The sequence below is a fragment of the Melopsittacus undulatus genome, chromosome 1 (assembly GCF_012275295.1).
Source record: "Melopsittacus undulatus isolate bMelUnd1 chromosome 1, bMelUnd1.mat.Z, whole genome shotgun sequence".
Lineage (NCBI taxonomy): Eukaryota > Metazoa > Chordata > Aves > Psittaciformes > Psittaculidae > Melopsittacus > Melopsittacus undulatus.
Genome location: NC_047527.1, coordinates 143,816,619 through 143,843,913, shown reverse-complemented (window position 1 = coordinate 143,843,913; position 27,295 = coordinate 143,816,619). Strand labels below are relative to the sequence as shown.

At 39.5% G+C, this 27,295-nt stretch overlaps 1 protein-coding gene across 1 annotated transcript in view; it reads left to right on the top strand.

Moving 5' to 3' along the window:
- The first annotated feature begins 492 nt into the window (after positions 1-492).
- The window catches only part of VPS41 (VPS41 subunit of HOPS complex), a 95,030-nt gene continuing 68,227 nt past the window's right edge, over positions 493-27,295 (top strand). The window contains exons 1-4 of the mRNA XM_005146981.3: positions 493-547; positions 4,723-4,761; positions 16,615-16,722; positions 19,687-19,764. Of these exons, the coding sequence (XP_005147038.2) occupies positions 527-547; positions 4,723-4,761; positions 16,615-16,722; positions 19,687-19,764 (246 nt within the window). The 5' untranslated portion in view covers positions 493-526. The remainder of the gene's footprint in view (positions 548-4,722; positions 4,762-16,614; positions 16,723-19,686; positions 19,765-27,295) is intronic.

Below are 27,295 nucleotides of genomic sequence, written 5' to 3'. Positions count from 1 at the left end.
GGGCACCAACAAATGGGCCTCGTCCTGGTGAACTGGCAGTCCAGTGCACAACATGGCTGTGAGTACACTGCAAGGGGATCTCAACTTCAACTACACCCAATCTGTTGCTAACCCTCATCATTCACCACAGTATCTGCCTTCAGTCCCTCACAGCTCGGTGGATTAAGGTCTCCCTGAGGAAGTCGAAGGAATTCGGTTTGAAAGGAAACCATCTCGCTTGCAGCTGAGGAGGGCAGATGGGGAGCCCAGCTGGGATGCACTGTCCTGTTCTTGTGGCCTTGGTGTAGGTTGTGAGACAGCACTGCCATGGCCACAGTTCGGCAGAAGCCACCCCCCAGAAAAAAATAAAATAACCAAACACAGCAATAAAAAAGAAGGAAAAATAAAAAGAAAAAATAAAAGAAGAAAGAAAAAAAAACCCAACAAAAATAGAGTAAACCACACCCCTCGGGCGAAACTACATTTCCCAGGTGCCTCTACCCTCGCCGGCTTCCGGCCCCTCACATGACAGCGCCCTGGCAGCGCCATGGCGGAAGCCGAGGAGAAGGTAACGCCGTGAGGGCATTATTGCAGCCGGACGGGCCGGGAAGGTGGAGGGGCAGTGCGTGTGTGAGGGGACAGGGGCCTCAGCCAGCCCGCCGAGGGCCGGCGGCGGTGTGGGGAGGCCCCCGCTCCTCCTCAGCGCTGCGCGGATGGGGCTGCTCGCCGCGGCCTGTCGGGGGTTGTGTAGAGCAACCTGAGGGAGGGCTGGGGGCCCAAGCCCTGGGGGCTCTGCTCTATACACAGCTCCCGGTGCAGGACCCTGGGGCTCGGTGGCTGGGGGGTCTGGGTTAGGAATGCAGCTGGCGCCGCTGTAGAGGCAGTATTAAAGAGCTGAAGGGTCTGTCTGAAATGATCGAGAAGCTGCTGTTTACCGAAAGGCGTGAACAAGTTCATCTCAACAGGGGAGTCTTCTCCTGAGGCAAAATCCGAGCGGTTTGGTGCTTGTCACCCGTGGTTCTCCTGGAGCTCCCCCTGCCTAGGCTGCTCCTTCCCGAGAAAGAAATAAAGTACGAGCAAAAAGTGAAGTTTCCCGTTCTTTCAGATGCTTTCTCAGGGTTTCTTTGCTGAACCAGGACTTTGACATACAGCTAAAAATGATCCCTGCAATCCCTTCCAACCTGGTATTCTGTGATTCTAAGCTGTGTGATGTCTTGGATGCTTAAAGGTGGGAGACTGTTAGAATTGTCTCAAGGGAATTGGCCTGGATTGGAGGTTGGCTTCCCTGCTGCCAGGGGTTTGGTTGGGAAGGGTTGCCTTCCTTGGGGGAGGCTTCATCCCCTGGTTTGGTGGGGTTTTAACTGTGGCAGCGTTTGAAAGGGCTCTTGGGATAAAACCAGCTCTGAGAAGTTATCTTCTGTAATACTGCAGGAGATGAAAACAGCCTGTGTTTTGCTCTCTTTGGACTATGGGAGGGAAGTTACCTTATTCATTTCTGTTTATTTCGTTTGGGGAGCACACACACCCCTGCTGAAAGGGATGTGTCTGTTGTGCATGTAGGTTTCTTTGAAACCCAAATTTCATGTTTTTCCTTGCCCAACACCTTTGAGTTACGAGCCTAAACATATAGTGGATAGCAGCTGATCTTTGCTGAGGTGGGGAAGGGAAAACCCTATATCCATCATATTGGAAAACCAGCTTAGAAGTTATTGAGAAGTTATATTGGATCTGCTAAGTGAGAGATTATAATGGCAAGAGATAGTTTCACATTTCTGTGGGTTGCTCATCCATGTTCCTTTTATCCATTCTTAGGCTGCTTGAGCAACTGCATTTGCCAGCTGGCTGAAATGTACTGCTGATTTTCCCCTAGAGTCTGAGACCCACCAATGACAGCTCTTCCTACATGATTTGGGATTCTGGTCACCTACAAATCCCAGCTGAAGGATTTCTTTTTCACAGTTACAAGGCTACTAAAAAGTAGAAGTGGGGGATAATCCTCTTGGCTTATGCCTTCGGAGGGGAGGGAAGGGAAAGGAACCTAACAAAACCCCAAGGCAGTCATGACTGCAATTTACTTTTCCAGTTTGTTGATGCAAATGGGAGAACTTGGGCAAAAAGCGTTTCATAGTGAGTTGCTGGTAAAGTGAGTTAGTAGGTGAGTGTTAATTGTAAGCACTTTCAGGTAAGTTCTTATCAGAGAACAAATATAGTTTCTGTATTTTTTTCCTAAGCCAAGACTCCCTCTGAATTTTTGCGTGTTATTTTTTGCAGTAAAACATAAAGGCCATGAAATATTTGCCTGAATTTATATACTATTAGGAAATTTAGCAGCTGCTGTTGCAGTGGCTCCTGAATGCGGTAGGGATACCAGGGCATATGGCCTAAATCAAAGCAGATTGATACTTAATTGGTTCACACTTATTGATTATTTGAATCAAATTCTGCTGTGCCCTGGTTCTGTAAGCCAGTATTTTCCAAGGATGATCTCTCACATAATAACTTGCAACACAGTTTAATCTTTACTAAGTATTTTGGGTGGATGTAAGAATCGCCTTCTGTAAAAGCAAGTGAGTTGTTATTCCACCCTGCATTCATGTGAGTCTGTCTGTGGGGTGTTAAGTATTGAGTTATACCTACATTTGTGTTCTCCTGAAGCCAAAGCAATTAGAACCATGAGGGGAAAACTAATCTAAGTAATGTAGCTGTACTATAAAGTCTTACGTGTACCAGCAAAAGTGTCATTTCCTGTAATTGCTTATTTTGTTTGGGAGAAAGATTTAAGTTTTAAAGCACATTCTCCTTTTACAGAGTGAACTGTATAAAAATATCTAAATGGTGGTGCTAATAGTTTTGGTTTATTGAAAAGTTGAGTAAAAAACTCTTGGTATTCAGTACGAAAGGCAGGGGGTTTTGTTAGGCACCTAGTGATATGTTGCATTGCACTTAATGTGTTACTTTAGCTTGTTCAATAGGCTGGCAGTGGTACACAACAATATTTTAGTTCTGTCCTCAGTTACTGTTAAGTAGAATTTAAGATGCATAATGATTGTATGTAACAGAATTGTTATTTCCTCAAAGGTGACTGTATTGTGTGAGTAGAGACAGACTGATGGACAAACAGTTGTACTTGCAAAGTCAAACCTGAACTTGAAAGGGTTCCAGGATATTACTCCCTTTTAATCTTCCCTTAACTCCTGTGTTCTTCCTATTTGCAATTTCTGAACTTAACTCACAGTGTATAGTCAGATACAAGTGTGTTTTAGAGGTAGACCTAGTTGTAGTAAGTAAAATGGACCAAACAGAAGGCAGTAATCATGGAAACACCTTGCTCTGAGTTTCAAGTAGCCAGTAGAAACGCTGTTTCTCTTCTGCCGCGTCTTTGTGACCATGGTCACTAAAGGTGAACCTCCACTAATGCAAAGGAGGCATTTACTTTTTGCCTAGAGGTCACCATCCATGCATTTTATAAACACAAAACAAATGTGTCAAAATAAAAATGACACAGGTTGTCAGTGCATTATTTTTTTCATCCCTTTCTATTTCTCTTTAAACTGCTGGTAATTGTCTCTTCTTTTTTTTTGCCTTCTCTGGTGAAATTCTCTACCAATTTATCTTGCTGTCCGAATACTGCTTCATGAGGTTTGAAATGCTGCCTTCTCTCTTACTCGTTCTTTGTATAGTATTTTGTTGTTGAAATGCTTACATTCACTGTCAGCGTATTAGTCGTAATCTTTTATTGCTATTGATAACGATAAATACGTTAAGTAAATCTTCATTCTGCTGACCTCTTTGAGGAGGTGTTGCATCAGCAGATTTTCTCAGTGGACAGGTGAGAGATTAGGAGGAGTTGACTTGCAACATTTTTTTGTAGGACAGTAAGAATTATTGCCTTGCCAGAGAGAGATGTTTTAAAGGTACAGTTGCTTCAGAGACAAGAGAAAGCCCCATGGCATTGCTTTGACATGGTATGGGAAGGAGAAAGCTGTTAAATGGCGAGGGACTTTTGAAAAGGGCATGTAGTGACAGGACAAGGAGGAATGGCTTTAAGTTGGCAAAGGGGAGATTGAGATTAGACATTAGGAATACATTCTTCCCTGTGAGGGTGGTGAGCTGCTGGCACAGGGTGCCCAGAGAAGCTGTGGTGGTGGTCAAGGCCAGGTTGGACGGGGCTTGGAGCAGCCTGGTCTAGTGGAAGTTGTGCCTGGCCATGGCAGGGGGTTGGAACTGGATGAGCTTTAAGGTCGCTTCCAACCCAAACCAGTCTGGGATTCAATGAAATGGCTGGGTTTCTGTGGAAAATGGTTTGAAATTATTGCAGTTTAAAATAAGTTGATTGTCAGCTGAATAGTTGAATACCAAAGCTAGTTTGTGGATAACTTGCAAATGCTATTCTGCCTTGCAAGTCAAGGTGTGGGGTGTTGCTTTGCAAAACTCGCTACCGCTTCTGAAAGGAGGGAAGCTTTGATAGGCATGGAATCTCAGCTGATACAATCACTCTCTCTTTAGGGTAAATGACAATAGTATCACAGTCAACTGGTGCCACTGAGTGTCAGTGTGGCACTAGATTGCAAGTTTAAGGACAAACTGAGTCTGAATGGAAAGGATTGAAACTCTGAAAGTTTGAATTGGTTCCGCTGTCATTGTTTCTTAATAGAGGTTTAAAAAGGACTTTTTAAAGAGAAATATTGCTCAGTTATCTATGTACTTAGTTGATTTCCCCTTTGTTCTTTGTGTCATTTACAGGAAACCAGGTCTACTGAGGAATCAACAGATGAATCTGAGGTAAGTCTGCTTAAATGTTTCTCATTTGAATCTCTGTCAGGTTTAGTTCTTTTTCACTACTTGAAGGAAAAATGCTGCCTTAGTAGTTGTTTTTAGAATTTTTGCCAGTACTATGTAGTAGGGAATGTTAATCTAGGTTTAAATGATTAAAAAGGAGCTGTGATTTCTTATTAGAAGCTTCTTTATATTTAAAACCCTCTCAATTGCCCCATTATGGAAAAATGAATCATGTTGAGAGACATTCAAGTGCATGCACTTCTGTTTTGATCAAATGAAAATTTAATTGTCGGTATAATTATGTGTGCAGTAATACTACATTCAGGTAATTGCTGTGTTATTTTAATACCTTCACAGTCTATATTTAATAACGTTGTGTAGTCTCTGTTCTTGAGGTGACATTTTGTCAGAGACTTTGCCGTGTGCTGGAGAGGTCTGCCTACCTTCCTGTAGGTGCTGGGTTGTGGAGAGAAGGGGAGCTACACAGGTTCAAGAATTTGTCCCCAAACAGTAGTGTAATACAAACCTGCCATCACTGAAGGAACCCTGAGAGATCTGGAAAGAGATACTTGACTTTAGTGTTTTCTAGCAGGAAGGAAGAAGTAAGGGTGATTGATCTGCTTCAGTTGTGGCCAATAGCAAGGACAGGTGATGGAGGGCAGGGTATTACCTTGATAGGGTGTTTTCATCTGTTATGTATCTAACTGGAAGTGGCTTCAAAAAGATGCTCCAAAGCTTTAATGGGCTTTCTGTTAGGAAGATGTTCTGTTTTTTACTTAGGGACGAATTTTCATGCTTGGGTTCTGGGTTTACACACTGGGTCTGGGTTTAATTAGGCAGCAGTCCTGATTTCCAAGACGGTGGATATTGCAGAGACTGCAGTGGTGGATTCTGAAAACCAACCAACCTTTCTTCAGAGGATGGTGGCTTTGTTTCTTGTGGGGTAATTTTTTCCCCTCTGCTGTTCTCTGCAGTGGCACCCTAGGGCATTCTTGGTGAGAAGCAGGAATTTCTTTGGCCCTTTAACGCTGCTGTGTGCTGCCTGGACCAGGTTTTTTTTTTGCCTAGTGTGAAATGGGTTCATTCTAGATGTTGCTTTGTGATGTGAAGTGCTCATAGACAATGACTGGGCAAGGACTCAGTGTTTAGTAGAATAATCCTCTCAAGGGTTGACATTCACAGGATAGTGAACAAATACTTGCCTGCTGAGGCAGTTGGGTTTTTTTCTTTAAAGCTTATTTCAAGTGGGAACTCGTTTTAGTGGCCTTTTTAATGGCCTTTCAACATTTCAGCCTGTAGTAAATAAGTATTTACAGCAGAATTAATCATAAATGGGTTGCCAGCTTGTCGGGGTTTTATTTAGTTTTACCTTAAGTAAAAGTAGGCATCATGCAGCTTTCACAAAATTGGAAGTCATCAAATTTCAACAAGACCTCTGTTATAAAGTTGATGTCTATTTTTAATGTTAATTTCACGTGTGTAGAGAGGTGAAAAGGAGATTTTCATGTTGAGAATGTAGAGCTGGATCTAAAGAACAATCTAATCATCATTCTGATGCCTGTGAAAACATTCTAATGCCTGTGAAAACTTTTCTTGCATTTTAAGTCGTGTCTGTAGTGTCTTGACACTATGCAGGTAGGTGATGAAATGAAACTTGGAAACCATGCTTAGAAATTACTTAAAGGCAGTAGTAAGCAACTGTCACAGTTTTAGTGGTTTCATCACTCATTGGACTATTTCTAGTGATCATTCAGAACCAGAACTAGTGGTAGAATCACCAAGTCTAAATGTTGTCAGGACTTGCTTATGTTATTTGAAGTATGATCAGAGATCATACTGAACTGATGGCTTCGCTGGTAAGCTTTTGTGATCATAAAATTGTATGATTTCTTTTGCATGGCCCAGAGTTTGAATGTCATGATGTATTAAAACCCAGAACCTTCCTACTTGAGGGAATCAAAGCTAATTTACCATCCTGGAATTTTGTTACGTGTTTGCTTGTATTCTGCTGGGGCTACCAGCAGATTGACCTGGTCCAGGATGTATCCATTTTTACAGGGATTACCTTTTCAGGAACAAGTCTTGGTGGAATGGTAAAATGAGTGCTATATCCAGTGAAGTGATCCTTTTTAAGGAGTTTCACAGATTTTTGTAGCTGCAGTGCAGGGTAACTTTTTTTGTATGGTTGGCCTGTTAAAGGGAACCATCTGCAGCTATGGGTGAAGCTATTAATTTTCTGCAGAAGTCATTAAAAGTCCCATTTTAAAAAGTTGCATTAATCTGTGCATTACTAGTTTGGGGTTGGTTTTTGGGTTTTTTGTTTTTTGTTTTTGTTTGTTTGTTTGTTTGCTAGGTTTTTGTATATGTTATCCATCAGTGTTGCATATAATTTCATCCTAACATTTCAATTTTTCTATCTCCTGGTCTTAATTCTTTGGGTTTTGCCTGTTTTGATTACTGCTACCCTGTGAAAGGGATGCATTTATTAATTTAATTTATTCTTTTAGTTATTTAAACACTTATATTAATAACTTCTAGGACAGTTTGTAGAAAGAAAGGTGTTGTACAAATTCTTGGTTAACCCACAGCTCCATCAATTTATGGTGAATTAAAAATATCCCTCACTGCTATACTTTTACTGCTGAAATTGATAGTGGTTTTGTTCTTTGAGGTTTTAAAGACTGATCAGAGCAGGAGCTCAGTTGGGAAACATCTAAGCCTTAAAAAGAGACAACTAAAAATCCTTAGTGGTTTCTTTTCCTTTTCAGTGCACTCCAGATCTTAGTCTTGTACTTCGGGTCTGGATTAGGTCAAAGCAATTAAAACATTTCAAGTAAATAAAGCATCTGGTAAAAAAGGCTTCTTGTCATACTCTGTTTCCATCAAAATGTTCTTTTAACATGGAGCATGGAGCATTGGGCTGGAAGAGGTGAGCTCTTCTGTGGCTAGCAGCTTTTCAAGGGGCATCACCATTGCAACAGAAAAATGGGTGGTTGAGCAAATTTAGCTACTGTACCTCAGTCCAACTTGCATTTTTTTGTCTCCTCTCTGACCTTTAGCAGGATCCTCCTCATCATGCCACTCTTCCTTGTTGTTGAGTGGCTTTATACTAGGTGACCATTTTTCTCTTCCAGTTGTTTTAAAACTACAAAATGGGCAAAAAATGCACAAAAAGCATATTCTGTTTCACATAGCTGAGCAATCTGAAGAGAGATTGCTTCCTCCTTCATGGCTTAAGTGAAATTGGCCTTTTAAATGGGGAGAATGGAAGGAAAACATGTATAAATTCCAAACAGAAAGTTCTTATTGATGAGAAAATGTATCATGCAAATAATTTATCAATTTGAGTCAGTAGGATGAGCATAGTAAATTATTTATTGAGGTTTAAATGGAATCTTTTCATAGATTAATTTGAAAACCAAGTTTGCAGTGACTAGTAACTAACATTATAGTATACATCGTTAGAGGATTGACTTGCAGGAAAAATGGATTATTGCTATATTCTTTTAATATCTTCTGATTTTGAGTGAAAATTAGATACTTCATTTAATGAGCTATTAATATTAACCAGAAGTGTCTGTTCTATCTGTGTGTTGTGGAATACATAAGAAGTAAAAATGCTGCTGTGCGAGCTACATAAATTAAATACAATTGGAAAGCTACTGAACGGAGTATGGAGATGTGGCTTTTCCAAAATGCTAAATGTATTAATCTGGTTGGAATAACACTCTGGGCAGGAAAAAGGGAAGTAGTGGAAAATTTGCCTGTTTACTATCTAGCTCTTCTGCTGAGGGGAGTCGGTGAACTTTAAAATCTGCAGTTTCCAAAACTGCACTGTAGAGTTCTCATCTGCAGTACATCACAAGGTGGCAACCGGGTTGCTTGAGTAGTGTTCATGGGGGAAACAAATGTTTGGCCAAGTTCCTTACTCAGCAAAAGGAAAATGCAAGTAGAAATGCATAGTTTCATTGAGGTTTGAACTGTGTTGGGTTTTTTCAGTGTTGGAATTGGATTTGGACATGGAAGATAAAACATTCTGCCCTGTGCTGCCTCTGTATGGTGCATTTGATGTGGATGGACTGATGCTGTGCTTTTGAACACTGAAGTGGATTGGAAAGTTTTCAGGTGTTCTTTGCCATGCACAAAACTACCAGTAAAATAAAACAGATTGATGGGAGTTGAAATGAAACCAAATTGTACTACATGGACATCTTACTAAGGTTTTTTTTTTCTTCAGTGTGCCATCTCTGATGATTGCTCATGTGCAGTATGTCATCTGTGTGTTACTTCTGCTTCACAACTTGGCTGGAGCCCAGCTCCTTCAAACCTGTAGGAGTGAATCTTCAATTGGTGTTCTGCAAATGTAGTGTGACATTCTCTATACCACAACAGTTTTGAGTAGAAATAGAACACTCTTTGCTTTGCCTTTCATCTGTGTGTCATTTCATACTGCGAATGCAGCCCATTTTGATACATATTCACAGGCAGCCATATCATCTTAATTCCTTGCTCCTGGTGTATATCTGCATTTTCTCAAAGAGGTCAAGGTATTAAATAAATCCCTGTGGAAAATGCATGGGGAGAACAGAAAACTGCTGTGTGAAATTTTACCATCCTAATCCTTATTTACCAATTTTACAGTCAGATACTGGGGAAGTATTGGTGATTTGCCTTATGAGGAATCAAGAAAGAACTGTATGGGAGGCTGTTCCATAACAGTGAAATAACATTAGTGTGTTTTCACCATAGAATTATAGAAAGAAAATATTTTTTAGCAGCATAAGCCACAGATGTGTTTTCATGGTTTGGAAGTTTCAGTCTTTATGGCTTTTGTAGTCTTGTGTAGCAGTAGCTGCAGAATAGAAACTAATTCTCATGCAGGTTGGAAACTCGAATATAGTTTTATTATTTATTCCAAACTATGTTAGTTCTCACAAGGCCTGTGTTTATGTGGGGGTCAAAATACAGCAGCCTGTGCTTTTTAGAATTTTTCCTGATTTTTTTTGACTGGCCATATTCCCATGCATTGCAGATGGGCAGTGCGTTCACTTGGGTATATAAACCCTGAAATTAGTAAAATAAAATTGCCTTTTCCCTTTGTGTATTTGAAGTTATGGAAACAGGAGATGGAAATAGATGATGATAATTGTATTCCAAGATCTTCTTGCTCGCTGGTCATTCTTGGTCTCTGCCCCCAAGTGTCTTTGGGTTGGCATGGGTGTGCTGCTGGAATGGGATGAGCTATGTGCTTTGGTTTCCCTTAGATCCAAATGCAGTGTTTGCTGAGCTGTTTATGCTGAGTTCTGTTGGTGTCTTGTGAGCATCTGTTTCATGTCAGCCTGTGAGTAGTCATTAAAAACCACTGTATAGGAATCTGCTCTGCTGTCAGGGTTGTCTGGCTGGAAGCAAACTTCCAAGTGAGAACGTGGTGGCTTTGGAGGGTAAGGAAGTGGGGGTCTTGGCAGGCACACTGGAAGGTGTTCAAATAGGTATGAGATCCCAGGGTGAGAGGGTTTGGTGAAGTGTTTGAGAGGTGTTAAGGTATCAGCAAAGGTTGGTTTGAGGGCTGTCAGGGGGCAAAGCAGAGCAGGTTTGGAAGGGGGGGAGCTAGGGGAAGGTGAGGTTGCTCATGAGGGTTCAGGACTCACAGTCTTAAAAGTAGAGATTATGTTGGGAGCCGGCACCCTTAATCTGTTGGGTTTGGATAGTTGAACTATAGGAAGGATTGGCTGGTGCTTTGAAGATGGACCACTTCTTTCAACCTCTGTCTGATGTGACATTGTGGTGAGCAGAGTCACTTGTCTCCTATTCCATTGGCATCCCAAAATTCAGAGTAGGCCAGTCAGCAGACCCAGCCCTGCAGAGCTGCAGTAAAGAATTGATGTGCCTGCATCTTGGCTTCCTCTCCAGACCAGGATGAAGGAACTGCTTATTTATCCTAGCTGAGCAAGGGTGTGCATTGTTCCAGGGTGGAGAAACCACACAGTTTGTCAGTTTTGTTTCTATGTAATTACTGCTTTAAACTCAGAGTTTAAACATGCAGCTGTTAGAAAAAGCAAATATCTTTCCATGAAATATGCTGACGCAGGAAGCGCAAAATGGATATTCCTTGAGTGGTACTGAGAATATGGAGATTTGTGCATGGTCATCTAGATTACCAGATTGTCTGGGCCACATTTAGCCTAAGTACGATCTGTGTAGAGAGAACTAGAGATGACAGATCAATGGAATAGTGAGCCTGCTTGTCTGAGGACTCGGGATTAAGTATTTTCTCTGAAGAGTTTGGGGAGTGGGGCTTGGCAAACGTAAAGTCAGGTTCATTTATAGATTGGTGCTTCACTATTTCTTGACTCTAAATAAAGAGAGATACTCAGGTCCTAGGGAACATCTGGGATCCAAACTGGGCGGAGAAAGACTGAAAATAATCATAATTTCTTTACCAGGCCAGAGGAGTCATTCCAACCCTTGTAGTGAAATTCCCAGGTGCGGTAATGAGGTGAAGGTTAAATAAAAAGAGGTGAAGCTTAAATAAAAGGTTTTAATTAAATCTGTTGTTGGGTATTACTTGCTTCTTCATGGAAGTCTTTTGGCAGTCATCCTAAAGTTTGTAAGGTGCTTGTTGGGCCCCCATGACCAAACAGGTTTGCATAGCTGCCCTGATGCAGTTCTGCCCTCCCAGGCAGTGCTGGAGGTAGGAAGGGTTTGTGGGTGGCCTGGAGGGTCTGGCTAAAGTGTAAATCCCCACTGATGATGTGCCTTCTGTAGCAATGTTGTTAGAAATCACCCATCGCACTCCTCAGCAAGCTGTTGGCCACTCAGGTAAGTTCACTGCTTGCATGTCAGGGGCTTTTTAGAGGGAAGATCCTTCCCAGCCCATGGTCCCACAGGCTCTCAAAACCAAAACTGAGACCACCAGTCTGACCCCCTGATTAACACTTCAGTTCCATAAAAGAAGTTAACAGTTGCAGATGGTTATGCTTTGGATCAAGTCAAGATGTCAAAACCAAAAAGGTAATGCATGATCTTGGTAACTGAGTGCTGCTGGGTATTTTGCTGCACTTTATGCTTCTCTAAGTATAGAAGAGAAGTAAGAAGTTCTCCCTGGAGACGCTGTTCTAGGGCTTGAGGTCTTTTTATGTTTGCTTTTTTATATTTGTTGCCGAATGTCTGTAATAAGTGAAGCTGCCCCCAGCAGAGCAGTAAGGATGTGTTTACTCAGTTTTGCGTAACTGAGGATGTTCTGTGAACCTTTATTTTAACTCAAAAATAAACTCCAGAATAAATTTCTTTGGTTCTACTGGAGATGTTCATATAGTTTGTATACTAATAACTCTTGTTCTTTCTTCTGTGTGATGCTGATGGCTGTTTGCCTACATAAAAATGCTGATTGCTTGGTAGGTTCTATGTGGGTTACCAAAGATCTGGCCTGTATTAAAAGTCAACAAAAGTTCCACTCACAAATGACTCCTCACTTTTTAGCTGGGTTTGTACTTTAGCAGCAGGTTGGTTTGTTTTTTCTTTTTCCTTTTTGTTTTGAATGAGATTTTAGAATGTGTCCTGTACATTACCTATCCACACACAGAGAGGCAGAGCACTATTAATGGCCATTAAGCTAGGAGGAAACAAGCTGATTTAGTATTGCTGTTAGAATGTCTGAAATCAGCGGGAACTTGAAAGAAAGCCCTTTTAGGAAGGCCTATGACACCGGGCCTTGTTGCAGTAGGGTGTGAGCATAGCTCCTGTGAAATTGCTTGAGTGATGGACCTCAGGTATCTTTGTCTTTTGAGTTTAAATGCTTTGCACAGTCAAAGCTTAAAGCTGTAAACAAGGCTGGGATGGCCACCTATAGTAATGGGAAATGTAGCTGGGACTGGTCAGAAGATGTGCAACAAAGAGGAAGGGCACTTGCCTGATAATGTATGCACCGTTTATTTCCATAAAGGCTTTGAAAAACTTGGAGGGCAAATCGCACAGGAAGGATGACACTTGCTGTCAGTGCCCCTAACATAATTAGAGTATCCGCAATCAGTAGAGCGTGTAGTTCGTGTGACAGACTGTCCTGTGGGCAGATCCTCTGCTGCAGGAGCAAATGTAGACTAATGGAATAACTCTGGGAACTGCCCACAGGTTCCTTCTGGAAATTTTCTTCATGAAGACTGATTTCAGATTTGGTTTTTTTCCCCTACTTGTGATTCCACCGCAGTTGTTCCTGTAGGCAAAGCTGGGAAAGATGAGGCAAAATGTCTGAAGAAGGTTATGAACCTGCATTCAGAAGGCAGATGAGCATCCCTTGGAGTGGCACTGGCCTTTGAGAGCTTACTGCACATTTGTAGCTCCCCTCAGTTTTGTAAGTCTGCTCCAGAAGAGTTCATAGGGAGTTTCAGACATGCTAGATGTTAGGTGTGGGAAGAGGAATCTGATTTCACTCAGGAGTCCAGCAGTAACAAATGGAAGAGCTCTTAGTAGGAAGGGATTTGTGTTAGTCTTACCGTTAACTAGCCTTATTAATTCAACTGGAAGCATGCTTTCAACGGAAAATGTTTATGGATACCTGTTCTTTTTAGGTTCTTTGCAGGTTGTTTTTTTTTAACAACTTGACTGCTGGCTTGAGCAGTAGAAGGCAAGTATAAAACTAAGAGGAATATGAGTTTCAAATTAGCATTCCTGTGGTTGAAAAATGGTCATTATTTGTTTTGCAACACCTCGAAGGCAGCTTCCTTCTGTCAGCTCTGGATCTCCTTTCCTTTCAGAATTTAAGGCTGCCATATGTGGAGTGCTTAGCACATTTTCTGCAATATATATGTCTTCCTCGTAATACACTTGTCAGGAAATAAAAAATTCAGTCTTGTTGGGCTTGTTTTTGGTATTTTTTTTAGGCAGAAAATACAGAAGTGTTAAGCAATGGTACAAAAAGCAGTGCTATAAAATTTATTTTCAAGTGTTTAGAATCCTCTAGGATGGTTTAAAGGACTTTTCTTTAATTAAAAGTGCCATACACTTAGTAAAAATCCATGTTAGTTGAGCAATTGATTTTTTTTTTCTTTGTTTTATTTTTTTTTTCTCTTAAGAAAGGAAAGCTGTGAGTTTTCTTGTATGGAGTAAATGTCACCCTGTTTATATCTTAGCTTTGCTGCAAGTCAGGACTTGTACTATTCCTCTAGGTTGTCATAGAAACACAGCTAACTGTCATTTCAACTCAGGCTGCTGATGGTTTTATTTGTAGGTTTTCAGGATTATTAAAATTTAACAAAAATTATTGATTTGTCTTTTTATTAACACTGGCTTGTGTTTACTTTAGAAGTTCAGACTGCATAAAAGCTTTTCCTGACAAAAAAATACCTTTAGAATGATTAAATTCGGATACTCTGACTAAGAGCTCATCAGGTGTGTTTAATATATCAGATAGATTTTAAAGGAGCAGAGAGATCTTGCATTTTTTGCAAATCACCTTTTTCATTTCATTTTGTTTACAGCAAAGTGCCCCCACCACATTTCAATTCACCTTTCAGCTTGACTTTTACTTAACATAAAAGATACCTGTCAAGAAAGCGTGAAATGGGTACATCATCGTGCCCAGTATTGGAAGTTTTCATTTTATTCCCTATTTTTAAAGCCTGGCAGAATGCTTCAATGCACTGACTTTTGAAGTATCTGTTTTTTGTATATGCATGTGCAGGAAAAAATTACTTAGTTTTCACTCATAAATAAGACAGGCAAAACTTATTTACAGTAACTTTATCTAATGGTCCATGGATGAATGCTTTTATGCAAACCGCTCGAGAGACTAGAATTAACTTTTCACATTGGTTGCACATTGGATGTCCAGACTCCAGCAACATGTGGGGATCTTATGAAAACTAGATGACTGGAGTTCAATTTTTACTTTTCTGAATTTATTCAATGGTCACCCATGCATTTGAAGTGTAATCTTTGTAAGCAATGTATAAAATGCAGTAATGTATTAATTACCATAAAATGGATGCATACTTCCTTCCGCCCTCTTTCCATCACATGTATGCTCTTTTCTCTGACTTTACCTCCTCCCTTTACCCTGTAGCCGTTTATTAAGGATCTGTAGGTGAAAGGAATTTGGCTGATTTATAAACAGCCTTGTAATTTGACATTGTCATTCTGTCTGGTAACAACTTTGTTCAGTGTTAGATTTACTGAATAAATTGTTTCTTGCTGGACATTTTGACACCTCGCTTCAGACTTCTACGTCATGGGCTGCTGACATCCCTACATTAATCTCATTTGTATTCTGTCATAAAACTCTCAAATAACATTTTAAAAGGGCCTCTCTTTGCAGAATGTTTATATAGGCATTGGGCTAAATACCGAGTGTTTCCGTAGGTCCAGATGGCTTTTTTGTGTTTTGTGTGAGGGTATGTATGTGTTACTGTGTGGGATGGTAGCACATGTGGTAAATGGCTGTAATATTTAACTTGGGAAGTACTCCAAAGGCAATTTAATAAACAAAATACGTTTTCTTAGTGAGTTAACATGTTTCTTCCAAATTTATTTTTCACATCAATAGCTACTAGAAAATGTTGGACAAATGTAGTTCTTCTACCATAGATTGGCATTGTGCATTTTTATTCCCTGTTCTAGGGATTGGAAAGCAGTGGTTGGTGTAGGTTGAAGTAAAGGGTCTCCTTTACTAGAGCACTGCAATGTTACATTCTGGTTGCTTAGGAATGAAAGCCATGTTTTATGTGGGAAGCACACTCAGCATTGATGTGTTCATTAGAACTAATAGTGAGAGTAGGAGACAATTGTTGCAGGTGTACTGTTTCCCAGTGAAGACCAAGGGATATATATGGGTTTGTGTATGTCTATGTGTGCATAGTGTTAACAGACGCTTACTGAAGCTTATGAAATCTCTTTCTGGCATTGTAATTCAGTAGACCATCTGTTACAGATGGATGTTGATGACCAAAGTACTATTTTGACATCTGTTTTCCTAAGAGAGAAACATTTTGGGTCTTTAATCAATGAATTTGCTGCTTGTGTCTTTGAGCTCAGTCTCCTTTCTCTTCACTTTCTGCCACTTGATGCATCATGTTTCTTTGCCACTAAGTAGTGACTGGGTGATAATATCTAATGTACTTGAGAGGGATGCTTTGGTATTTACCAGGAAAAGTTCCTAACATACAGATGATGAAGGTGATCCATAGGAATATCCTGTGTCTGGAACTTTTTTCCCAGACAGTTTTGCCACAACATGTTTATATTCTTTCATTGTTGTTGTTTTGGGTTTTTAGTAACATAAACCCATTGGTGCATTTTATACAATTAACTTATTCCTAGTGGATTCTTTTTACTTTTGTTCACAGCACTTTGCCTCTAGCCTTCCCACAGAGGTGCAGCATCTTGTGAAGGTCTTGAAGTTTCTTGTAACCTGCATGCTTCAGCTTAGAGTTAATTGTGGCTACAGTGGCACACTTTATTTTATCATAACCCATTTTTCCATATCCATCACTTTTACATTTTTCTTCCAAACTGTGAATGACTAACTTTCTGTAACAAAGTACACATGTACATTTTTCCCTGCCTCTTACAGCTGAATTAATATCCTGCTGTACAGTCTTTGTTTGCACCCAGAACTTTGGAGTAAAAAGAGAACCCAATAACAAAAAAGCACAACCCAAGCTCCCTCCAGTGATAAAAATGTGAAAGTTTGGCTTTTGATTGTAATGGCTGCTGTTAAGAGATAGCAGTGACCCATCTTCACCTGTTGCTGTGTTTTGGGGTATCATTTAATTTGGGTTTATTTTTAAAATAAAGTTCTAAATGTGTTTTTTTTTTTGTTTGTTTTTCCCTTGCTCCCTTTTCCTTACACTCTTAAAAATTTAGGAAGATGAGAGTGAAGAAGAACCGAAGCTGAAGTATGAACGGCTTTCTAATGGAGTCACTGAAATTCTCCAGAAGGATGCAGCCAGCTGCATGACAGTACATGAAAAGGTATTACCTGACTTTGTGGCAGAGAAAGAACTTCTGCTTCCTTTTATGTATTTACCTGTCCTTATAATGTGTTGGTGGATCTCCTATGTGGAGATGCTGCCAAATCTAGACAGTGCAGCACAAGCCAACACAAAACAAAATTCATGATAAACCTGTGTTGAAGAATCAACACTTTCATAGTGAGAAAATGGGGTGAGAAGTCAAGGTGCAGTGATTTGTTAGTGGGATGTTTACATCAGCTACTGGGAAAGAGGTCACTTATTTTAATTATGGACATTATTCTGAACAAAAATTGGGATACAGTCCCAACTTTTTTTTTTCTTTCCCAGAAAGGAAGTTGGCATATACTGTTCTTATTTGTTTAGCCTCAATCCCTGAAGACAGACTTGATCATGGCAGAGGTTGGCTTAGGATATATTCCCCTGTGGAATACAGCTGAGTTGGTGTTAATACAGTGTAGAAGGGAAGTAATAAGAATTTTCCTTCTTTCTTCATTTGTGTTTTTGAGGGGTGTCATACTCACACTTCCCTGTCTCCCTTCCCTGATTCAACATGTTAAAAAGGAAATGCACATGCTCTAATGCTGGTAACGTTTGAGACATACAAGAGAATAAAATGGAGAAAGTGATGGACAGTGCAAAGTGAAGAAATTTTATGAAGGTTCATTCCTTTGTTCTGACAAGGAATAAACTTCATACCTTTCTTTAGTGATTTAAGCAATTACTTTATTTTTTGAGTTCTCTGCTGTAAATACTGCAGAGCATTTTAAAATATTAAGGAATACTGAAGAGCATCTGAAAGTCTGAGTTAATGATTTGTCAAGTAACTATTAGTATGTAAAACATAATAGCTATTTTCTGAATGTATAATTTTTCACAGCCAGTAACAGCTCCTTAACACCTTTTGTTGAGGGATCTATCTCTGTTATTGGCTATATTTTTAGATTGACTTGTGCTGTGTTTCTGTTACTCAAAGGACTGTTGCCATGGCTCAGGAGGCTCTTAAGATGAAGCTTGTATTTTAACTGTGCGAATGAAAACAATAAGTCTTTTAAAAATGTTTTTTGACAACTTGGAATTACACAGATATTTGGAAAATTGGCAAGCCTTTCCTCCTGCTCTGTGGCCTGTTTGTGTCACTGTTTTTTCCCTGAGCTTCAGGTAAATTTTGAAAGCTGAGAGTTGAACAGGCATTTTCTATAAGAATGTGCACCGATACAGTTTTAACTATAGTGTCACAAAGAATGACAGTACAGGAAAGCTGTTTAAGTATCCCAACACTTTTAGTTTTCCAGCAAACTAGATACACTATTATAAAAAGGATCAATATTGTTAGAAGCCAGGTGCTGGAGTCTTTTAGGAATAGGTCTCTTACAACAGAGAGCTTCAAAATGAAGCTGGGTTGTAGGTTTTGTGAGGATCTTTTCTGTTTGTGCTGGGTGGGGGCTTTTTGTTTGCTTTCCCTGCAAGAGCAGGAAAAACCCCACTAAGCATTCATCATCAGCAAAATTACACAGTACTATGTAAAGTATGCTTCTGATTAAAGCAGTTTAACTTTGCTGGGAATACCGAAAATCTAGCTTCTGTATTCAGATTAATTTCCCCCCAGAATTACTATGTTTTTTTTCCCCTTTTCACTGCTAAAGCATCGTATTTTCACCAGGCTTGCTGTCTGCACTGGATGACTAATCGTCATGGCACCTGGTGCATTCAAGCAGGCCTGTGCAGTGGAATAGTCATACCTAGTTATGTCTGCACACCTGATGTTTTATTAACCAGTATTGATTTTTTTACCCGGGGGACTTTTTTCTTCCTGAAAAAAGGCAACCTTGCAGGAGTGAAAGGCATTGCAGGGGATGAATTTCTAATGAACCCCTTCTTTCCCTTTCTTGACTCCTTTTAATGTAGCTTCATATTTTAAGTGCCTGGACTGAAATTTCATTTTAAGCAATTCCATTTTGATAAATCCTTTTAAACCTTGACTTTCTGTAAGGTTATTTTTTAAAGATTGTGCTGCCTGACTGACACGCTTAGCAGTGCCTGTAAATTTGAGCATTTCATTATAGGTTGCAATGAAGCATGCTCACATGCAGTGAAATACAGAGAATTGAGGAGCCTAGACTATTTGAGTAATACTGAAAGGGGGGGGGGGGGATAAAAGAAACCACTGTCATAAATCAGGTAGTACCGAAGTTCTTCCTTTTCTGTTTATGTGTAGTTCACATGGTTCAATTAACAGCTGATCTCTCAGAATCAATTCCCTTCTTGTTTGTATCAGAGTAAGTTGGTGATAGCATGTATTTGTGTGGAGTTTTCTCTGGTTTTGCTACTATTTTTTAGAATGGGACTCCTGGAATTTATAAAGAAAAGAGTATTTCTCTTGTGAGTGTTCAATGCAGGAGTGTTCCTGAGTGAAGGAAAGCAAACCCAGTGGTTATCTCTGTGCTTAAATGCATACCTCCCATAATTCAGCAGTATTTTACCAGTGGCTTACCACTGGCCTTTTAATGTGTTTGAACATTTGGTTTTTATGTCAATTAGGAAGATAATTAAAAATAAAGCCCAGAGGAAACCATTATGATTGAAACAAAGCTGCAGAAAGGATCTAGGAATTATTTCAGGTCAGTGTTGGTCCTTGCTTTCACACTGCATTTTTAATTTGCTGCCACAGTCCATCAGGCAGTGTGTACGGACTGCAGACACACCATTAGTTGTCAGTGGATGGGGGGCCTCATGACTCATTTTGACAGCTAACTTGCACTATCACAGTAATGTGGGCTTGAAGCCCTGTTTTATACCTTAGTTGCAGTTGAAATAACCTTTCTCTATAGAAGGTGGTGTTGTCTTTTTTTTCCCAGGTGGTGCTAATCATTAATCTGCTAAACATCCCAGAGGCCATTAAGAATTCCTGTAGTTCTCATTGAGGTGTCTTTGTGTTTAGGTAATCAGTCTCTTTCTTTTACAGTTTTTGGCACTGGGAACACATTATGGCAAAGTCTATTTGCTTGATGTCCAGGGGAACATCACACAGAAGTTCGATGTTGTAAGTATGGAATTACTCAGAACACATCTACTGGGGTGTAAAAATGCTGTGATGTACAAGGTAACAAATGGGTTAATGCTCTTGTTACACCTGAAATTTTTCTAACCAATTTCATGAACTCCTTCCCCATAACATAAGAGGGAGTATATGCTGCTTGCAAAAATAAGTTAAGTTGGATGGTTTTGTGATGACCACATCCCGGTTTACATGTAGTAAACTTTCCTCATGAAGACAGAAGAGGAAATACATACTTATGATTGTAAGTGGCTATTATTAATTATGTAACCCAGAGGCTCACAACTTCCATAAGGCTTGAGCCTGCTCATTAGGTGACTATTGTCAGTTGTTAGTGTGTGTACTATCACCTTATCTAGTTGCCACAAGTAATTGAAAATTGATTGATGGCCTTGCTGGTTCAGTTTATCTACTGCAAATATATAACACTAATATTTTATGTGAATGTTTTGAAGCTTGGACTCTTAAGGGATTGTATTGATTGAAGGAGAAGCAGCTTTTTCCTTATTGTGGTTCCTGATATTAGCAGATGAATGAAATGCCAAATTTTATGCTCTCTTCTAGGGTATTAAATGTTCCTTGTAATTGTGGCTATTTGTTGATTATTTTTTGTTTGTAATATCCCATTTTCACATTCCCTGTCTTGCACTGGTGGTGGGAGGAAGAGAATTAGCAATTTTTTTTTTCTCCTGGCATTGTCACAGAATCTAGTAGCCGAGCATTTCATAGCAGTGTCAGCACTTGTCAGAGTATCCATCACAAGATGTTGGCATGTTTGCAAAAAGAACATGTGTTCTAGGCTGACACAGCTAGCTGCATGGGAGGGGTGAAAGGATTTGTTTGTATTTTATAAAGCTAATTGTGCCAGGAATGGGAGGTCAGGAATGTCACAGCCTAAACTCCTAAGCACAGACTCTGGAGGAAATTTTGTGTATAGCATTGATTGGATTGACAGTGACCGTACTGCGTATTAATGAAAGTCAAGCTAATTGCGTTCTTCTGTTTCTCTTAAATTTGTGTGTTCATCAGCCCCACAGAGGAGGTGCTGACTGTATTTCTAAAGAGGAAAAGCTTTTGGTGTCTTCCTTACAGTTTTGATTACATGTATACTACATACTAAAGATACAGTTTCTTTCTCTCAGAATTCATCTTTGTAGCACACACTGGACTAAAGTGTACGTAAATTCTTCCATCTCTGCAGTAAAAGACTTGTTCAAATGAAGTGGTGGTTTTCTGTTGAGTCAGGCATTAACTGTCTTAGGCTTGTATTCATTATACTCTGTCAGGTACTTGCATCCTCTTTACGTCCACCAACCCAAATCTATTCTTTTGCTTAATACAAAGTCCTACCAGTGCCTGCTGGAAGGTGGTTTCTTATGATGAAGTTAAGCTTGGGTTATGTAAACCATGTTCTGCTTTACAGTGCTTGTTTGGTTATCTGTTTTTCAAACTTGATGAATATTTTTGTGCCATGTCTTCTTATAGAGATGGCAGTTATTTTTTTTAAAACTATTGATTGACTACAAACTGCTTTTTGAGACAGGGAATAGGACATTTTTCTTCAGTTCTATTCTTGTCTCTTTTTCTAGTTTACATGTCTTCAGTGCAACAGAAAAATTATAGCATGAATCTGTTGGAAAGGGTGCTGCTTTTAGTTTCTTTTCTATAGTTTGAACAAAAATTATTTTGATCTAGGATCACTTGTCTTTAAAAGAAAAGTTTTCCAAGGAACTACGAAGGGTTGTAGGACAGAATGGGCTGCCTATGTGAGAAACAAAGCAGCTCTATGACATCCTTGGCTGCTTAAACAGAGAAGTTTTCTGAACAGATGTGTTTGGCTGTTAAGCCCATAGACAGTTTAGTCTGGGCTGGTTGTTGTATGTCAGAATATTTCCCATCTAACCTCAACTTTTCAAGGTCGTGGACTGTAGACTTAGAGGCATCACTATCAAAACCTTTGATGAGGTCTTCCTTCTGTTCTGTCCTGTCAGTGCTGGTTTACAGTTTCTCCTGGAGGATTTGCATTAGAGCATCACCATGTTGTAAATCCCAACTAAAATGTACCTGTTTATGGAGAAGTGGGTCACTTCCTGAAGTGCTGTGGATACAAAGCATTCCTTGTCAGTGTGCTGGGGCAAAGAGTATTTTCTGCAGTGGTATTGTCCCTGGTTCTTTGTTGAGTCAGATTCCTCCTGAAAAGCATTTCATTGGTGAAATGGCAGATAAGGTTTTACCTTAAGGTTGTAAATACAAGTATCTGTTGTTACTAATTTTAGGAAATTAGTAGTTTATAGCAGTTGTTCTGAGTAAATAAAATAGTCCCTCGTTAAAGAGCAAGCAGTGTTACCACTGAAATGTTTTAATTCTTTGCAGTAAAAAGAGTACCTGGGGAGTCACTTTAAGAAGTTTTTCTTTCTGAAAGAATCTTTTCAGCAGGTAATTTTCTGTCTTGTGTGATAGCAGAAATGAACAAGAAGCCATTTGTCTGAGAGAAAGAAGTAATTCAAGGAATAGTTCTGCATTTGAGTCTTCATCTGTATATTTCAGGGGGTTGCTTGGTTTTTGTTTGTTATTTTTGAAATGATTACTTATCTATACATCTATGTCTGTTAAATGTATAAATAGAAAAACCAAACTGTACACAGGAAAATGTAAACTTTGCTAGATCTAAAGTAGTGTTAGTATGTGGAATACACCAGAATGGAGAGAGAGGGTTTTATTTCAACCTTTTTAAAAAGTTTGTTTTAATGCAAGGTCATATTAAATATATGTAGAAAACCACTATTTCTACTACCGTAGTCCTATTGATTTCCATTTTGTTTTCCTAATCTCAGATAATCATGTTCAGTAATATAAATGGGCTTGGAAAGTGAAGAAATAAGAAACTTGTTTTCATAATAAATCATTTGCTTTCAGTGTTGACTCACATCTTAATTTGAATCAAATTGTAAAACAGAAAGAGAGGCTGCTCTCAGAGGATTTGCAGCATAATTACTGTATCATGTCTCCAGCTCCCATGAACTTTGAGGGAGAAAACTCACAGGTATGTTGCATAATCTCCAAGGATGGACAGTTGTTTCATGATGGCCCTCATGTTAAAGACTGCATTCATTTAGCATTTTATATTCCTAAAAACAGCTGTAAGAAACACTATAATGTAAAGGCTGGCATCCCGGTAACCTCTGCTGTTGTGACATGCTTCTTTGTTTGTTGTTTAAAAGAAACCTTTTGAGACTTCCCTCCATAATGTCCACAGCAGCAAATGAATATGAGTAACCTGAATTTCAAATACTGGCCTTGGGCTGCAAAGATTTAATCATGTGATCTGCTTTGACCCATAAATATTCACCCAGGGTCCTGTGAAGCTAATGTAGACAACTAAAATGTCTTTTCAGAAGAGGGCCTTGCTCTCATCCTGCTCAGAAAATACCTGCTGCTGGGTCCTGTGCCATGTGGATGACTTGTCTTTTCAAGTTTGCAAGTCCTGTTGTCAACAGCAATGAAAGTGTGTGCTTTGAAACTGATGTGACAGACTTTTAGTTTGGGGAGAATTGAGAGGCAGGAATTTGGGTGCTTTGGCCTTGAGTGGTGCTGATATCTCAGCAACCATGCTGTGCTCTCGCGTGATCCCTCTTTCTTCCTGGCCTGTTGTGTTTTTTATCTCTTGCCAGTGTGGCTGTCTTTGACAATGTCAGCCTTCTAAGATTAACTGATATGCATCCTCAAATAACGTATGTTTGACAAACTGATGTTCTCTTGTATTAGGGTTCAGTGCATTGAGTGAGATGAAATGTGTCAAACGTACTGAAAATTATTACTAAACGGCAACAAGAAAGGGAGGAAAAAAAGCCTGCTAATGCCACTGACAGAGGATGATTTAGGACTGATTCACAGCATGTTAATTCCAAATGCCTCTCCATCTTTCTTTTCTTCTTAGGCTGTCTACAATTTATTAATATAATTATTGCCTCAACTGACATCTTGTGGATTAAGGACTTGTAGATATGAAGAAAGCTGTACAAACATGTTTAGTTAAGTAACAAATCAAAAACCTTTCAAAGGGCAAGATAACCTGCCCTCATTCTGGTCTTCTAATAACGATCAAGCTTGGAGCAAAACTAGTAAGAAGTCTTGGCTGGTGGCAGTGGTGCTCTGTGAGAAGGGGAAACATTGTCTATTTTACAAGTAGGGGGAATTTAAATGTTTAATGCATTGGAGATATTTCAGAGGTGATGCATGAGCCTAGAAAATAGTCTAAATAGCATTATAAAAGCTTCTGTTAGTGCAAAGAAATTTAAGTCCCTTTTAGCATGCAACATTTGTGAGCTATTCAAGACAGCTGGAGTTTCAGAAAGAATGAAACTTTAAGTAGAAGCCCCTTCATGCAGCATTTCTTCTCACCATATATTTCTTTGCTGGCCTCACCATTTTTTTTCTAATTGTCCCACACTGTGTAGCACTATATGTTCCTTTATGTTTTTTAATTGGAGTGGCAGAAATCCCAAACCACTAGATCATCTGTGCTACCTTGAAAAATGAAAGGGGAGTTGCTTCTGTGGTGGTATCATTGCCCTTGCAAGTATGTTGCTTGCTTGAACGTCAGTCAGTTGCGTGCTGATTTTGCTGGTAATACAGCAGGTTGCAAACAAAATGTCAGCTTTCTGTTGACTTGCTTTTGAAAGAGTATTAATTACAAGAGCATATTTCTAATGAGGGAACAGCACTAAATGCTCTGGCTGGAAATGATGCGGAGCCCACTGACGGCTGTGAGAGATAATGCAGCGTCTTTCAATGGGGAAGGTAACTTTCAGCATTTGACTGTATAATGAAGTTACTTTGAATGGAACTTTACATAAGTTTAAGAGTAAGATGATATAAACGTCACTTATTTTGACAGGCTACTTAAAATTCTCTGTTTATTACTTTAACTACATCATTTTAGTTGTCACTGTCAGACTGTGAAAGAAGACTTAGTTGGGAAATGAAGTGAAGCAACAGAATTTAGAGTAAAGATCTGGGTAGCTGTGTGTTAGTATTTGCAGGGTGTCACTGAGCCTGTTAAATTTGAAGCTGAAATGCTGTGTTTTGTACAAAACCAGGCAGGCTGCTATGCATGTAGGCTCCAAGAACCAAAGTAAGAATAAAGATTTTAGTAGGAGTGAATGTCTATGCAAGGGACAGATTTCCTTTCTCTCTATGGAATCTCCCACCCAAATGGCTGGTGTAGTCTTTTAGCTTCAAGACTTTAAGTTAACCCCTAGCTCTGCCCAGTGGAGAAACTGGAGAAGAAGTGACATCTGTTTTGGGAATTTGCTCATAAGATTTGGATGTCTACACCCAATTTGATAGCTCTTCTTCTGCCTCTGTCTGCTTGTCTTCTCATCTTAACTGCAGATGGTTTGGAAATCCAGAGGTTTTTACGGCAGTTGTGGGAGTAACTCAGATGGCTTTCTGATTCTGGCTTTTTGGATGTTATGAAGGCTAGGAGAGAATGTCTTGCAGTGTGCTAGTACTGTGTTTATTAGATTGTTTGTGACCTGGAGTGTTTCCAGGGGGAACTGTGGAGCTATTGAAGATTAGGACCCTTCATTGGCAGGAATCATAGTGTACCTGGGTATCAGACACTGGAAGAGAAGTAAGGTAGCTTGCTTAGACAGTTAAAAATGATGCTGTCAGGGCCGCTATTCCATAGGTCTAGATGAGTTTCTTGTCTGACACAACTGAAACAAAAATACCCCTCTTATAGATATTTTGCACATGTATCCACTGTATGTAACCTACCTTTGAAGGGGATGTTGCTTAAATTTTTACTTAAGCAAGGAGATCAATGAACGTGGAAGGGATTCATTATTGCTAGAAATGTTGCTTGGAGTATAGATGTAATATGGGAATTTCAAGCAATTGTAGTATCATGTATGATTAATTTTTATAAGCTCAAAACTGAGGAAAGCCTGACCATTTCATTCAATTACTTTTTCAAGCTCGTAGCTTCAGTAACCCTGTAGCTTCGTGCAGAATAATGTAAGTTTAGTTGGAAGTGTGGGTTCAGCTACAGAAGGGCTTTTATGGTCCAGCCATTTATTTCTTGAATGCTTTTAGCTCATATAAGTCAAATGCATGCTTGTGCAGTAACAGACAGTAGCTGAATGGTGTAGATTGAATTTGTTTCAGTTAATGTATAAAGCCGATGTACTTTATCAGCTGTTTCTGGGACTGCAATTGTTTCTGCCTTCTGTTTTGAACTTTTCGCTAGCAGCTGTGTTGCCCATGTAGCTTCTTTTGAGAGGTACATTCAGCCCCATCTTTAGACTGAATGATTGTTCTGCAGCTTCATTACTCTCCAAATGTATATTGTTGTTCCTCTATTTTTTTAACATAGGAACATAGAAGAAGTTTCCCTTTGTTCTCCAGTATTCATCGCTTTTCTACAGAGCAAGTATCCTATTGTATGTCAGTTGCATTTCATGACCAACTCTAAAGGTATTACATTTAAAGTACCTTAGCAAGTCTGTTTCAATGTCATTGATTTTGTTAATGTCACCTCTTACTGAGGTGAAGTGTTGTGCCTGAATGCTGTTTTGGTACAGTCACCTAAACATAGCAACTAGTCAGGTTCTCTTGACTCAGTTGGGTCCTATCATATTCGTTGTGTTTTCTCAAAATTGAAATCTGGAAAGTTCTGAGGTGTGTGTGGGGAATATCTCATTGTGAGAGAATGCTAAACATGAAGGACGTGAATACATTACTATGTAACACAGCATCGTTGGTCAATGGAAGGTCAAAGTTTCCAATGTATTTTTCATTTTTCTTCATCAGACCTTATAGGAACCCTGAGTCTTCTTTTTGTGAAAGATCAAGTGGAGGACCTGTCTGTAATTCTGCTAAGTGAATTTACATGTGGCATTTCAAATATCTTGGAACAAAATTATTTGTGACATTATGCAGAAACATCAATATTGTCCAAACAGTTGTGTGGGTTTTTTTCCTTCTCTTTCACCATCCAGGTTTGGTACCATTTGAATGCATGCTACATCTTGTGATTATTTAGAAAATGTAATTTATTTTTGCAACTGTTACTGACCTTTTCTCTGAAAGAATGCCCTATGCACCATAATTGGACAACAGTATTAGGCAACAAAATTTATTTGTTTTGAAGAAAAGCACAGAAAGACAGTTTCTAATTTCAAAGACATACAAACCAATCGTGCACAATATTCTTTTCATCTCTTGATTTAAGCAAAACATTACTTTTCTAGAGTGTAATCGGCACTTTAAAGAGAGCCTGAAAAAACTCCCTAAAAATTTCAAACAACTCTTAAATAAGGAACATGTTTCTGTGCTTTCCAGAGCTTAGTCCCTGATAAGAAAGACTAGATGCTGTTAGGTCATTTGTCTTTTAATGCTTGTTGATATTCAAAGAACCGTTCTCGAGAACAGATTCTCACTATCAGGGATGTCCCTGCCCTACTGGGAAATTTCTGGTTTGACCAGGTGATGTTGACTGGTACAAGACATA